The 16,622-nt window shown below is 42.3% G+C and overlaps 1 protein-coding gene across 1 annotated transcript in view; it reads right to left on the bottom strand.

Moving 5' to 3' along the window:
- The window catches only part of TMEM192 (transmembrane protein 192), a 44,229-nt gene extending 40,690 nt beyond the window's left edge, over nucleotides 1-3,539 (bottom strand). The window contains exons 1-3 of the mRNA XM_069976176.1: nucleotides 3,470-3,539; nucleotides 2,883-2,903; nucleotides 2,506-2,531 (exon numbers count right to left, since the gene is read on the bottom strand). Coding sequence (XP_069832277.1) covers nucleotides 2,506-2,531; nucleotides 2,883-2,903; nucleotides 3,470-3,539 — 117 coding nt within the window. The remainder of the gene's footprint in view (nucleotides 1-2,505; nucleotides 2,532-2,882; nucleotides 2,904-3,469) is intronic.
- Nucleotides 3,540-16,622: the final 13,083 nt, after the last annotated feature.

Below are 16,622 nucleotides of genomic sequence, written 5' to 3'. Positions count from 1 at the left end.
TTTTGTTAACTATCGAACAATTTGAACCCTTCACTAGCAGCCAAATCCTGAAAATTAGAAACAAATTTCAGTGATCTACAGCTATTCCCATATGTACTAGCAGTGCTCTAGAGAGAACATTCACATGCGGCAGAACTATTACAGAAATTTCTATAAACTACTCTACACCACCTATTAAGGTTTGTAAAAACACATGCACACTTCAGGAACAATCCCATTCAGATGTATTAAATGATTTTTTTTTATTTTTATTTTTTACATTGAAGAAATTTCTGCCACATGAGACCATACACATGTGCCATTTCTTTAAGATGTTGGTTTCGGTAAAACTCAGCGTGTGCCATACGTACCTGAGCCCCAGTGCTATTCTGTATAACTGCTACATAAATGCAAAGCAGTAAAAAAATAAATAAAAATGTTCAAGTGTCAGAAATGCATCCCAGCTGTCAAAGTGTGCTCATGAGTGAGAGGTTCCTTACACATTGTGAGTCATTTTTATTGCATACATTACACGCCTGAGACAAATCTGTGTCATCTTCCCAGAAAACAAAAAAGAATCCAGAGAAGACATGTTAATATAAAGGCTAGGATATCTACGTACGTGATTTACTGGAAATGATTCAGGAATGAGAATGTCACTGTAATAACAATGAATGGAGCAATACCCATTTAGAAAAGGTCACCTATGGCAGGGATGCATCTGATAACATTGCTGTGCCGAGATTAACAGAGCCGGGGTTATTAGAAATACACAAACTCCAGAATGTTCCTACTGCACTGGAGAGACCTTTACACATGGTAATATGCTCAATCCAGAGCAGACCGCTCAAACTTGTTTTCAGGAAAATTCAATTTGTCGTCCGGTAACACAACAGTCGAAATGGAGTTACATATTAACCAGCATTGTGCAAAGGGCCAACATTAAGAATAATGTATTGCATGGGAAAATTCTAGCTCTGTCCCAAAAGAATATAAACTTAGGGTACAAACCCACTTGACGTATTTGCTGCGTGAATCAGTCATAAAAATAAGCAGGCAAAACGCAGGTTGGCTTTATACAATTGTTCTGCGTTAAAATACGCAATTGTGTATTTTTGAAGCGTGAAGCTTGTTGTTAGCAAAGCATCAGTTGTTAACAACCTGTGCGAAAAACGCATGTAGCTTCACGATTCAAAAATACGCAATTGCGTATTTTAACGCAGAACAATTGTATAAAGACAACCTGCGTTTTGCCTGCTTATTTTTAAGACTGATACACGCAGCAAATACGTCAAGTGGGTTTGTACCCTAAAAGAATATTTAAAGGGGTTGTCTAGGCTTAGAAAAACATGTCTGCTATCTTTCAGGAACTGCACCAGTGGACCTCAGTTTAGTTGTGGTTTATGAAGTTCCATTTGAATTAATGAAGCTGAATTGTAATATTGTGGAAATAAATAAATAAAAACACTTTTTTGCAACAGGCTGTGCTGTTATTTACAAAAAAAGATGAAAAAAAAAGCTGATGGAAAAACAGGATTAATGTGTACGCTACACAAACAAACATGTGTTTTACCCTGTTACAGCTGTAACCTGTTTGCTGTGATCCAGGGTGGATAAAAATCAATGATTTTTTTTAAAAAATCAAAAAAATCGGATTTTTTTGATTTAAATCGGATTTTTTTGATTTAAATCGGATTTTTTTCAATAAACTGCTTTTTGAGGAAAATATTTTACCATCCAAAGGTTCTTCCATCATGAGATAAAGCGGAGTTGTTTAACTCAGTAGAATAAAGGCTGTATATGTTCTCAAATGTTACAACATGAACAGAGTTGAGAAAAAGACCTTAATCCTATTGTTCTACAAACCTATGAATACAGAATCATCCCCTTCAGTACCAAGTCCAAGAAGTTAGACAATATGTTTCTGATTGTTTGGACTATTTTTTTTTTTTTTTTTGTTTAGCCAAATTAGTTAACATGGATGTTTGTTTAAGCAAATAACGTATGCTGTAATGTTGTTATTGTTTCAGTTGAATAAATCCATTTAAATTGTTATTAAGTTCAGGATTATTTTTCTCCTTCCTAAGTACAACAGAACAGTGGTGTCCAAATATGAATGATTAACCCATTAAACTGGGGAGAAAAAAGTAATATAAAAAGTGATTCTAAAAATCTTCATCTACTTGCATGTTAAAGTAGCAAGAACTAGTTTAGGTAGAAACTTTGATTTAAATCACTGATTTAAATCAAGCCTTCCTGACTAGTGATTTAAATCGTGATTTAAATCGTGATTTAAATCAGTTTGATTTAAAACAAATCCACCCTGCTGTGATCCTGGCGTTTTTTACCTGTACTTCCTTCTCCTTGATGACATCCTCATCAGGAGTAGTTCAGATACAGGTATAGAGTATATCCAACTAAGCAAAAAATAGCAAACACAAACGGAGCAATAAATAACAGAACCCAGTTGCGCTAAAATGGCTGATGCAGTGGCATCTATACAGTAGTGAGTAACAGATAGCTAACTTCAACTGCTAGTATCAGAGTGGTTCCTGGAAATGACAAACAGATTTCTGTCAAATGTGCAAGAAAAATCAACTGATCATAAAGTCCATTTGGATTCATGGTTCTTTAAAGGGGTTATCCAGCGCTACAATAACATGGCCACTTTCCCCCCTACTGTTGTCTCCAGCTCAGGTGCAGTTTGCAATTAAGCTCCATTTACTTCAATGGAACTGAGTTTCAAAACCCCACCCAAACTGGAGACAACATTCTGGGGAAAGTGGCCATGTTTTTGTAGCGCTGAATAACCCCTTTAAAGAAAAATACACTCTGCTTCCTTTGTAATATGAGCCTGCCCTAGTCACCTTTGCTCAGACCAGTATAGCATAATCTCCTTGTACCTTGGTTGATAGGACCCTCGCCTGCGTAAAATATAGGAGCAATAAGGTTATTTCCATGATCCCAAAAGAATAGGCAAAGCATTTGTTTAGAGCAGGCCCTCCAGTGTGAGAAGATATTGGCATCGCCTTCACCTAATTTGTATCCATTGCTCCCATTGTTAATCAGTAAACTATTGTGACAAGCTGGCACCAACTACATATTGCGATTATGTGCATTCAGCCATGTCTTACCATGTTAAAGACATGTTCTTAAGAGATTTACACCAGTTAAACCTGTAGCAGAGAAACTGCAATTCAATAAGCAAGCTTTACTTGAAACAGAGCACTATTAATAATAATCTGGTCTATCCTCTACCTTATACCTAGTGTCTCTTATTCACTGCCATTTCAAGCGAACTTCCTTCCATTTCATAGCCTGTGCTCTGTAACATATTGCCAACTCACTTCATTTACCAAAAATGACTCTTTACCACAAGGAAAAAGAAAAACCCTTAAGTCTTGGCCACTAGGTGTCTCTCCTCATGAATATCTGCAGTCTAGCTTAGCTTAGCTACTGTTATGTACAGGAAAAAGCCTGGGCTTGGTACCTTTGAGCACGTCTGCCTCCTCCAGAGGGTCCTTGCTGAAAACAAATGGTACATCAGGCTTCCCTGTCATCTCTGACCACCCATAAAGTTCTAGGCAGCTGTCTCTTTTGTAAGCTTCAGCGTCAGTACTACCCAGTGCATCGATGACCCCCTCCCCCCCCCCAGCACTTTATCTATGTTAAGGTAAGAAATCATGTCAGAAGTGAGGTACAATGTCAGATTACAAGCAGAGGTCAGGAAACACAGGAAGTAAGGACATAAATTCTGATGATGAAAAGCTAAAAGGGTTACGGGCAGCTATGGAAAATAGCTGACGTTTTAATCTCCCATCCTTCCTTTGCAGAGAGCACTGGGCAGCTCCGGATCGCCCCAAAATGTCCAATCTAGTAAAATGAAATATTAATTGGAGAGCACCATTGTAATTGTGCCAGACTGAGGAATTTAGAAAACATTAAAATTTTGCCACAAAGTGACTCCCAATTTTTTTTAAATTCACTTTAAAAAATGTTTTACTTCGTTGCTGAATATTTTATGGTATTACAAGGATGTCATTACAAAGTACAATTAGTCACACAAAAATAAGGAGTCCAGCGGTTTATAAAATCCAGCAGCCAGCAGGGGCAAGGGGAAATTGACTATAAGTACTAAGGGGCCTCCCCCTGTGCCCCTGGTGAGCGTCAGGACCAGCTGCGGGACCCCCCACCAGGCTCTTCAGAGCTCACACGTCACGACCTGGCTAATGGACAGGTCACTCAGTAAGTCAGTGACTAGGGTGGGACATATAGAGCTCTGCATTTTCCTTTCCTGCATTTGGCCATACATCTTCAATAACTGATGGCTGAACAGCTGGACGTACCTGCTGATACATCCCCCCCCACCTCTTCTGTCTTATGCCGCTAGTTATCTGTGTATTTCCTTGTGTTGTAGAGAAATTCCATCCAAAAGAAATATGTAATTAGTTCCTTTGGTGCACTGGGGGCATTCCTCGGCCCCCCAAGTGCACTATTCGGCCCGCCTGCCACCTCCTACATATCCGCTTACTTATGTATATTTATTTGCAGAAGCAGGCCTCTGTTCCTGCACATGCAGAAAAGACCGGCCTGCTTATGCATACTTTAATCCCCTTAAAGTATGCATAAGCAGGCCGGTCTTTTCTGCTCCAGGTAGAGGTAAAAAAAAAAAAATGAAACTTCTGCAGAAGCATAAAGCATTACTTACCTATCTATTCCATTTTTGAAAATTCCAAAAATCCATTTGTTTTTGGGGGGGTTGTTTTGTTTTGTGTTTCTGCACTTGCTGGTTGAGCAGTTGTACACAGTACTGCAGGTTCCAGAATGCAATGCTTTCCCTCAGCTGCTCATCACAGTCCTCAACCCTGCACATTCCCCGCCCAAAGCTGTTGCAGAACATCTAGGCTGTGTTCACACATTGCAGTTTCATTGTTTTACTGAATAATTTGCAGTAATTTATGATTTCATTGTGGTCCCACCCACACAGCCCGCTGTATTCTCTACCTGTAACACCACACAGCACGCTGTATTCTCTACCGGTAACACCACACAGCACGCTGTATTCTCTACCCCTAACACCGCACAGCAAAATAAATTTTCTACCCGTAACACCACACAGCACACAGTATTCTCTACCAGTAACACTGATATTGGAATAAAAGTAAAGAACTTTTATAATTTTTGTTTTCTTTTCATTTCCATGCACATATTATGATCAAGCATCTGTTATCTTTGAAGTTGAGCCCTAAAATAGGGCTCTGATCCTCTCTGCAGTTTATCATCATTTACTTGTGTTACTGCATCATTTTTGTGAATACGCTGCAGTACTGCAATGGCACTCCAACATATGTGAACACAGTCCTAATTTCACTGCACATTTCTGCACAATTAGAGAAATAAGTGCAACACCTGCTTCTGGCCGGTCAAAGATGGTGAATCACTCAGGGGATTGGGGGATCCAGTCAAGCCTCCTGTGACATCACGCCCTGCCCCCTGTCTGCATCATCAGCCTGATCTCAGCAAACACACACAATGTGAGACAGAGGCATGGAAGATTTGTCTCCTAAGGGGGAGAGCAGAAGGAGCAGGAAACAATGTGGATTTGCACAGAGGCCATTTTTTTTCCACTTCCTGGATTTCCATCAGCTACCAGTGTGGAAGAACCGTACAGATACAGTAATACATTGAATAGACACATATTTAACTTTTAATGTACTTTTATTAGAAAACAAGTTTTTCTTATCCGGAGTTCTCCTTTAAATATGCATAAGCAGCCCCGAATGAAGAGGGTGGAAGCCGGTGTCGCGGTCCGTTTTTAGAATCAATGGAGCCGCATCATACAGGGGAGGGAATTCCCTCCCACTGGGGGCGGCCCGGCCTACCTCCAGTGTTTGAGCACCGACCGGTTCCGGTGCATAGAACGGCGCCGTGCACAGGAACCGGGCCGCGGTCCAAAAAACGAACCGCGTCACCGGCTACCCCGTGACGGCGCCGTTCGATCAGTGGGTTCAGAATAAAGAGGCTGTACCTGGTGGTACATCCTCTAAGAATTTTTGGTAATTTTTCACCAAATAAATAGAAAAAAAATAGAAAAGGAAAAAAAATGTTTCATGTGCCTATAGCTGTACCCCTGGCTGCATGTAAACACTGCAGAGATGGTTAACAGCGTGCTGACACCCTGTTGACTATAAATAACTGGCCAGTTTGCAAACATGTCTACAATGAAGTTATAAAATGTCCTTGCAGGATAGTGCAGCAGCACAGATCATACCAGCACAGTAGTGGAGAGCCGGATGTGAAAGTCTGGCTCTCCAAACAGATGGCCAACTGCTGTATGCATAGCACGCAAACGCTGTATAGTCATGGCCAAAAAAGTTTTGAGATGGACACAAAATTAGTTTTTTTACAAAGTTTGCAGCACAGTGATTTGAGATTTTTGAGTCAGATATGTTCTATTTTATACTGAAGGGCAACTAAAGGCATTCCTGATGTTTTTCACCTTTTATACAAAGATTTCATAATGAGAATACTCACCCTTCTTTTTCAAGACTTTTGGAATGCTGGATATAAGCTTTGGGACCAAATCCTGACTAATGGTAATCCATTCTTGTCTAAATAGTGTTTGGAGTTTATTGCAAATTTTTTTTGATTGTCCACAGGGTCTCAATGTGATTGAGATCTGAAGAGCTTCCTAGCCACAGACCAAAGATTTAAATTTTTGGTTTGTTTACCTTGAGTGATGCAACTCCTTGGGCTAAAACAGGGACGGGGAACCGTCCGCCCTCCAGGTGTTGCAAAAATACAATTCCCATAATTCCTGGACAGCCAAAGCTTCCTGCTTTTAGTCCCTTTATGAATTCACCTACAGACCCATATGAGGTCTTATTTTCTGCAACACCAATTGTACTTTGCAATGGCACACAATTTTTCCTTAACCCCTTAGTGACCGCCGATACGGCTTTTTACGGCGGTCACTAAGGGTCCTTATTCTGCTGCCATCAGCTTTTTACGGCGATGGCAGAGAATAAGGCTGCGGGGCCGGGACGGCCCCCACCCCATCCCCCCGGCTACCGGAGGTAGTTGAGGGGTTGGGGCAGTGTGTGGGGTCCGTCCCGCCCCCCCCCCCCCCCCCCCTAACTGACGGTCGCCGCTATTAACGTTATAGCGGCGGCCGTCGGTAAAGGGGATTACCGGTGCTGCCGCCGCCTTTCATCTCCCCCCGCCGTGAATCTACGGCGGGGGGAGATGAAATAAGTGTCCCCCAGACCTCAGATCAGCCCCCCCCCGATCACTAACCCCCCTCCCCCGGCGGCCATCATTTCCAAGATGGCCGCCACCATCGATGTGAACCGACTAATGTCAGTTCACAGCGATGGAAAAGTTAAAATGAATGAAAGCCCCATGCTCTCCGCCACCGGAGAGCATGGGGCAGTCATCGGGGACCCCCCTCTTGGGTCCCGGTACAAGCGATCAGCAATATATACTATATACCGCTGATCGCTTGTACCATGTGCTCCTGGCACTTTTTATCCCCTGTCACCATGAATGATTGGTGACAGGGGATAAAAAGTGATGTCCCCCCACCCCCCCTGTCACCCCCGTCTCCCAGTCACCCCCCCTTCCCCATATACTCACCTGATCCTGGAGCTCCTTCCTCCTCGACGTCCTGGCTGGTTATGAAGTGGGCATGCGCTTCACAACCAGCCAACTCTGAAAATTTAAAGTGACAGAGACCAATTTGGTCTCTGTCACTGAACTATGATTACTGAGATAGAAAATATCACAGTAATCATAGTAATACAGTGAAAATAAATATGTAAAGTACAAAAAGTGACAAACATACAAAAAAATAAAACACACACTTTTTATTATAGTAATAATTGCAGTTTACTCCCAAATTACCCCTAACCCCTCCCCAGATTACCCGTAACCACCGCACGTTGCCCATAACCACCGCACGTTGCCCATAACCACCGCACGTTGCCCATAACCACCGCAAATTGCCAGTGACCCCCTCCCGATTGCCCGTAACCACCCCAAATTACATGTACCCACTCCAGATTACCTATAAGCACTTCAGTTTATCAGTAACAATCCCAGATTGTCTGTAACCCTTCCAGGTTGCACATTAACCCCCCCAGGTTCCCCGTAATCATGCCAGATTACATGTAACCCCCCCAGATTGCACGTAACCACCGCGCATCGCCTCTGACCACCGCACGTCGCCTCTGACCACCGCACGTCGCCTCTGACCACCCCAAATTGCCAATGACCCCCTCCAGATTGCGGTGCCCATGCCAGATTACAGGTATCCACCCCAGATTGCCTATAAGAACTTCAGTTTATCCGTAACCACCCCACATTGCCCGTAACCACCCCACGTTGCCCGTAACCACCCCAGATTGTCAGTAAGCACTGCAGGTTGCCCGTAACCACCCCACGTTGCCCGTAACCATCCCAGATTGTCTGTAAGCACAGCAGGTTGCCCGTAACCAGCCCACGTTGCCTGTAACCACCCCACGTTGCCTGTAACCACCCCACGTTGCCTGTAACCACAGCAGGTTGCCCGTGACCAGCACACGTTGCCCATAACCACCCCACGTTGCCCGTAACCACCCCACGTTGCCTGTAACCACCCCACGTTGTCCGTAACCACCCCACGTTGTCCGTAACCACCCCAGATTACCTGTAACCACCTCAGGTTGCCCATAACCACCCCTGGTTGCCCGTAACCACCCCACATTACCTGTAATCTCATTTTTTTTATTTTATTTTAGTAACTGCGCTATTCTAATAACTATTACTAGCTGCGGTTTTGCTCCTGTAAATTGTCGCTCCTTCCCTTCTGAGCCCTACTGTGTGCCTATACAGTGGTTTATGCCCACATATGGGGTACCGTTGTACTCAGGAGAACCTGTGTTACAGATTTTGGGGTACGTTTTCTCTCCTGTTCCTCGTCAAATTGAGAAATTTCAAACTAAACCAACATATTATTGGAAAAATTCGAGTTTTTCATTTTTACTGGCCAATTTTTAATACTTTCCTCTAATACCTGTGGGGTAAAAATGGTCACCACACCCCAAGATGAATTATTTGAGGGGCGCACTTTCCAAAATGGGGTGACTTTTGGGGGGAATCTATTCTGCTGACACTACAGGGGCTCTGCAAACGCACCTGGCGCTCAGAAACTTCTTCAGAAAAATCTGCACTGAAAATGCTAATTGGCGCTCCTTCCCTTCTGAGCCCGGCTGTGTGCCCATGCAGTGGTTTATGCCCACATATGGGGTACCGTTCTACTCAGGAGAACCTGCTTTACATATATTGTGGTGACATTTCTCTCCTGTTCCTCGTGAAATTGAGAAATTTCAAACTAAAAGAACATAATATTGGAAAAATTTTGAGTTTTTCATTTTTACTGTCTACTTTTGAATACTTTCCTCTAATACCTGTGGGGTCAAAATGGTCACCACACACCAAGATGAATTCTTTGAGGGGTGCACTTTCAAAATGGGGTGACTTATGGGGGGTTTTCTCTCTGCTGACACTACAGGGGCACTGCAAACGCACCTGGCGCTCAGAAACTTCTTCAGCAAAATTTGCATTGGAAAAGCTAATTGGCGCTCCCTTCCTTCTGAGCCCTGCTGTGTGCCCATACAGTGGTTTACGCCCACATATGGGGTACCGTTGTACTCAAGAGAACCTGCATTACAAATTTTGGGGTGCTTTTTGTCTCATATTCCTTTTGAAAATGAGAAACTTTAATCTAAACGTATATATTATTGGAAAACTTAAATTTTCCATTTTTTTACTGCCTAATTGTGAATATTTTCCTCCAGCCCCTGTAGGGTTAAAATGCTCATTATACCCCTAGATTAATTCTTTAAGGTGTGTAGTTTCCAAAATGGGGTCACTTATGGGGGTTTTCAGGATACCAGACTTCTAAATTCATTTAAAAAAAGAACTGGTCCCTAAAAAAAATCTGTTTCACGAAAATGTGATAATTTGCTGATAAATTTCTAAGCCCCATAACACCCTAAAAAAGTAAAATATGTTTACCAAATTATGCCAGAATAAAGAAGACATATTGGTAATGTGACTTAGTAACTAATTTATGTGCTACGACTTTCTTTTTTTAGAAGCAGAGAATTTCAAAGTTCATAAAATGCTAATTTTTTAAATTTTTCATGATATTTTGATGTTTTTTACAAAAAACACACAAAGTAGTGAGCAAGTTTTCCCACTAACATAAAGTGCCATATGTCACGAAAAAACAATCTCAGAATCGCTAGCATACGTTAAAGCATCACTGAGCTATAAGAGCATAAAGTGAGACAGGTCAGATTTTAAAAAATTAGCCTGGTCATTAAGGCCCAAACTAGCTGCAGCACGAAGGGGTTAAAATGCAAAACAAAAAATAAATAAAAAAAAATCTGTAAAAAAGGAAAACAAATGCATTTATTTAGTTTCGTCTTAACAACGTTCGCCAACTTATTTTATTTTACTACTTTTAAAAAATGAAAACTTTTAAAAAATTAAGTGTGCCAAAAATTGCTCTGTTATGATCCTTACAATAATATTCTTATTTTTGGTACATGTGATTTTTTGATTACTAAAGCGCACGGCCAGATCGCGTGGCTGCCACTTGGGAAAGAAATGTTTCGGTCAACGAGACCCAGGAGTGGTGGGAGGTAACCTCTGGCACCAATAACTTCTATGTCTGCTTGTCCCCTGATGCAAACAAACACCCAAAAAGTAACAAGTAAAGGGGGTTAATTGACTTTAATCGGCAAACTTTTTTCTTTATTATCCACGTCACGACCCGGCTGATGGACTGGCCACTCAGTGACTGGGGAGAGACCTTGCTCCAGTCACTGAAAGGCTGGGCAGCCAGTGCATGCCTTTTTCCTCAGGCTGTATCATCATCCCAACCCAGGGGGAAATGGCCGCTGCTCACCAAGGGTACGGGGAAAGGTAAGTAATTGTGATGAATTTTCCCCCTTCCCCTGCAGGATGCCAGGTTTTAGAAAATGCTGTACTTCTCCTTTAAAGGGGAACTCCACATGAGGAAAACTTGTTTTCTATTAAAAGTCATATAGATGTGTCTATATAATGTATTTTGTATACGAGATAGAAAATTATAGCACAGAAAGCCTCCAGGCTAAATAACTCACTAATGGGTCTCCACTGACCCTCCAATGCAACTGTCAGAAAAAATTAGTAAGGATAAATTATTATAATAAAAGTACCTGAGTATGATAGGATAGTGATCCTCTAGTTGAGCGGGATACCCGTGTGGAAAAGAGTCCATACACTGGTGCTGCAATCCAATCTGTTGTTTATTTTAAACAATACACTCGGTACACTTCAGCTCACAGGCTGATCCACACACCCAAGCGTCCACCTGATGTCCTGCGGACGTTTCGGAGGATAGGCTCCTCCTTCCTCATATAATGTATTACCATATCTGTACGGTTCTGCCACACTGGTAGCTGATTAAAATGCAGGAAGTGAAGAAAAATGGCCTCAGTGCCAATCTACATTGTCTCCTGCTCCCTCTGCTAGCCCCCCTTAGGAGACAAATATTCCATGCCTCTGTCTCACATTGTGTGTGTTTGCTGAGATCAGGCTAATGATGCAGACAGGGGGCAGGGCGTGATGTCACAGAAGGCTTGGCTGAATCACCCAATCCCCTGAGTGATTCACCATCGCTCACCAGCCAGAAGCAGCTGCTGCAACTTCACTGATTGTGCAAAACTTGGCCGTAAAATTAGGGCTATGTTCACACATGTTGGAGTTTCATTGCAGTACTGCAGTGTATTCACAAAAATGATGCAGTAACACAATTAAACGATGCTAAACGTTACAGAGGTCAGAGCCGGCACATCCAATCCCACCTGGATAAAAAACAAGGCATAAACAGTATATCCCATGTAAGATAATATCGGATAAAGTCCTTACTGAAGGGCTCAACCTCAAAAATAAAAAATGATTGATCATAATACCTGTGTGGAGATTAAGAGAAAAAAAAAAAATAATTTTAAAGTTCTTTACTTTATTCCAATATCAGCGTTACAGGTAGAGAATACAGTGTTTTGTGTGGTGTTACAGGTAGAGAATACAGTGTGCTGTGTGGTGTTACAGGAAGAGAATACAGTGTGCTGTGTGGTGTTACAGACAGGCCTGTGTAGTCGGAGTCATGGAAAAAAATGTTCCGACTCCAGCTTTTAAAAAAAAAAAAAAAATCTTAGAACAATTTAAAATTTAGTTTTGATATGAATTTTTTAAGTTTTGCTCATCAATATATATTATGAGCAACATTCTAATAGGACACTGGCCCTATTAGATAATAAGGGTGGTCGAGGAAAAGTTGTCGGTCACTATTTGGCAGTTTGTTTCTGAGCTGGAAGAGTCCATTGTGTGGGTGGAGATCTGTGCTGTTCACTTCTTGGATGCAGGATGACTGTATATGAGCATCAGTGTAATATGAAGATATCCTGTGTAATATAGCGGAGGAGGAGGAGACATAAGTAGTGCAGCAGTAACCTCAGTCCTCAATGTGGTGTTTTTCTTTAGTGTTCTATGGCTGCAGCAGGCTGTGTGCGTGCGCTTGCGCACTATGATGTGCCCCCACACCCACAGTAACCCCGCTATATCACTATGTATGACTTCTCTATATCACTACGTGTGATCCCCTCTATATCACTATGTGTGACCTCTATATTACAGGTATCTGGCATTGTTAGCAGTGTTTCTGTGTGTATGGTGAATAAGTGGTTATAAACCTAGAAGATTGTCAGCAGGAAAAGACCACCTGCTCCATCTAGTCTAGTTGTGAGCAGTTCAGGACATGGAGGCTGGAGACTGGCTGCATCCACTGTACACACAGAAGAGTCTGCTTTATATCTTTCCTTATTCACTCAGAAGTCGCCTCAGGATCATGTAGGACATTAGGAAGAAGCTGCTGAGCCAGTGTGATAAATAACTCCCCTGGTATATGACTGGCCATTTATGAAGGAGCAAAAGTCAGACTTGATAAAATTCAGGAGTCGGAGCTAGAGCTGTGGCTTACCGACTCCACAGCCCTGGTTACAGATAGGGAATACAGTGTGCCGTGTGGTTTTACAGGTAGAGAATACAGCGTGCTGTATGGGGGGGGGACCACAATGAAATGATAAAGTACTGCAAATAATTCAGTAACACAATGAAACTGCACTAGATGTTCTGCAACAGATTTGGGTGGGAAATGGGCAGGGTGGGGGACTGAAACGAACAGCTAAGGCACTGCACTCTGGAACCTGTAGTACTGTGTACAACTGCTCAACCAGGAAGTACAGCCACACAATACAGAACAATACAGAACAAAACAGTTTCAAAACTGGGATAGATAGATAAGTAATGCTATATGCTTCTGCAGAAAGTTCATTTTTTTTACCTGTACCTGCAGTTCCCCTTTAAGCAATAAATGTGCACAACAAGGACCCTGTGGCATTTATCACTTTTATCTATATTTGATTACCATGATTTTTGTTATTTTTCATATGGCAACTAACCCCTTCATGACCGAGGTCATTGATGCCCAGGTCAAATTAATGTTCCTTCTTGCCTTCGTAACGCTTTTATTTTTCCACCTACAGGGCTGGTTGGGGTGTTATTTTTTGCACCATGATCTCTAGTTTTTATTTGTATCACATTGGTGTTAAAAAAAAATTTCAATTGCCTTTTATAGACAAAAATTCTGATATATAATTTTAAAAATCAGCAATCCTGGTAACACCCCCCCCCCCCCACACCACCACCATTTATGCCATTCACAGAGCAGGAACAATATCGGTATATTTTATTAGATCGGACAATTCTGCAAGCTGTGATATATAATATGTTTATTTATTTAGCATATTTTTATAGTGAGCAAGGAGGTATTTTAAACTTTTATTTGGGGGGGGGGTAGGTTTTTTTTTATATTTTTAAAAACTTTATTACACTTTCTTTTTACACTTTTATTTTACTGTTAAACATGCAATCATTAGATTGCATATACTGATCTATGTTAGCAGTACTATCAGTGATCTGTACATAGAGTCTGCACAGGAAGGAGGTAAGTGGTCTACCACGCCTGTTGGTACAAGTAATCAGGACCACTGCAGCATGGCTGTGGGGGTCCTGACCAGTCAATCGCTACGCATCGCAGCATTTAAGGGGTTAATGAAAGGCACCTGCAGGATCGCAGATGCCTGGCATTATCCTCGGCTCTGGGGACACTTATGTGTGCAGGGTCGCTCACATTGCAGCGGTCCCACACACCTCAACACCCTCTGACAGTCAGGCACGTATATATACGTTCCTACTCCACGGGTCATCAGCAGAAGGAACGTATATATATATTATATATAGATTGCTGACACAAAGGGGTTAGAATAGAGTTATTTTGTTTAATTGTTTGACTATTTCGATAGGAAGTCTCATACTTTGTGGACTGGTACCTCTCTGCCTTTTGTATACTCACCTTACACACTAGTGTGTGTTTTATCAGTTACCCTCAGAATTAGAAGCTTTTAACATAAGGATGAACTGCACCTATCTCTTTTTTTTGTTTTGTTTAAATGAGGAAGGGTTAAATTTGCCTTTATTATGCCTGCTTTGTTAAAGGGGTTATTCAGAGCTACACAAAAATGGCTACTTTCTTCCAGAGAGAGACCCTCTCTTGTCTCTAGTTTGGGTGGGGTTTTGTAACTCATTTTCATTTAAGTGAATGGAGCTTAAAGGGGTTATCCAGCGCTACAAAAACACCACTTTTGTCTCCAGTTTGGGTGGGGTTTTGAAACTCAGTAAATGGAGCTTAATTGCAAACCACAACTGAACTGTAGACAAGAGTAGTAGAAAAAGTGGCCATGTTTTTGTAGCACTGGATAACCCCTTTAATTGCAAACCACACCTGAACTAGAGATAAGAGTCATGCTGTCTCTGGAAGAAAGTGGCCATGTTTTTGTAGCGCTGGATAACCCCTTTAAGCCCCTTTTACACAGGCTGATAAACAGGAAACATTCCTAGAAATACGCATTCGGACAATAATCGGCCTGTGTAAGAGTGACAGTGATCAGCTGATGAGCAGGAAAACACCCATTCATTGGCTGCTGGTATTTGTTGTGCGGCTTTGGCTTCAAAATTTTTCACTATCGGCTGCACATCTTCCTGTATAAACAAGGAATGTGTAGCTGATCGTAATATATTTAAATGGCAGCACAAATGATACAGTGACCATTCGTGTGACCCGGACTCATACTACCCATGTAAAAGGACCCTTGGTTCAGGAGTGCGGGCACTGGCAGAGAGCTGATAAGTCTGGGCCTATGTCTAACCTCTGTATGACTTGTATGTGGCTGCTGTTTTTATATGGACTTTTGAATAAAGGATCATAAATTATGGCTGAAATACGTGGTGAGTTCCGCTAATTTCTGAAGTAAATATTTGTTGCTAAAGGACTTTTGTTCTCCTGGGAGCTGAGCACACCACATACAGCAACATTGTTGTTACAATTTCAGTGCATAAAAAACGCTCCTTGCTTGCCAGCAAGAAAGTGCTCTCCTAGAGGAAATCCCAGCTGTGCCAGTTCACTTTTTCTGTTTAAACCATTCCAAAACAACAGCTGTTATTTGCTGTTAAATAATCGGCGTCCACTAAAAATGGCCGTCATTATGACAGTGTGAACATAGCCTTACAGTAAAAGGTAACACCAGTTGATAGCAAACACAACAGAAGCTCTGCTTACCCTGTGGAATGACCTTTGCACAGGTCACAAAAGTTACGGAGCATGCTTTCAAGTGTCCCCCATACCAATAGGGTCTGGAGATGTTCATTTCGTCTATAAAGCTTGAGTAATGGTATATTCACACGAACGGGCTCGCAGCAAGATTCTCGCTGCAAGCCCAGCAGGTCCTGGCAGTTCCCACACACTATATACTCGCTGCGGTCTAAACGACCACAGCGAGTATGTAATTCTGCCGCCCTTAAACCCTTCTGCTCCCGCCCGGCTCCCCCGCTGTAAGCATACTTTACCTGTCCTTGCTGCACGGGTCCGGCGTCCTGCTCTCCCGTCCGGCCAATCAGTGGCTGCGGCTGGGCAACACACTAATTGGCCGGACGGGAGAGCAGGACACCGGCCCGTGCAGCAAGGACAGGTAATGTATGCTTACAGCGGGGGAGCCGGGCGGGAGCAGAAGGGGTTAAGGGCGGCAGAATTACATACTCGCTGCGGTCGTTTAGACCGCGGCAAGTATGTAGTGTATGGGAACTGCCAGGACCTGCCGGGCTCGCAGCGAGAATCTCGCTGCGAGCCCCTTCGTGTGAATATACCCTAAAGGTCTTTTTACACTACGCTATTTCTTGGCCATAAACAAGAAAGATTGGCGTGCATTTGCAGTGCCTTAACACAGCATGAGAAATCGAGTGGCCAGGCTGCCAGCATGGATATGCATATAATCGTGCTGTCAAGTTTCCAGATCACACACCAGTGCATACTTACCCACATTACCAAAATAAATAAAAAAATATACAAATCAGAAAATAGAAAGGTAAAAAAACAAAACAACAAAAAAAAAAAAACAACATGATCCAGTATGAAAATGAAGACAATGCGAATGTGGTTA

Source organism: Dendropsophus ebraccatus, chromosome 7 (genome assembly GCF_027789765.1).
Source record: "Dendropsophus ebraccatus isolate aDenEbr1 chromosome 7, aDenEbr1.pat, whole genome shotgun sequence".
NCBI classification, from domain to species: Eukaryota; Metazoa; Chordata; class Amphibia; order Anura; family Hylidae; genus Dendropsophus; species Dendropsophus ebraccatus.
The sequence above is the reverse complement of the archived record's forward strand: the minus strand, read 5'-3'. Positions and strand labels throughout refer to the sequence as shown.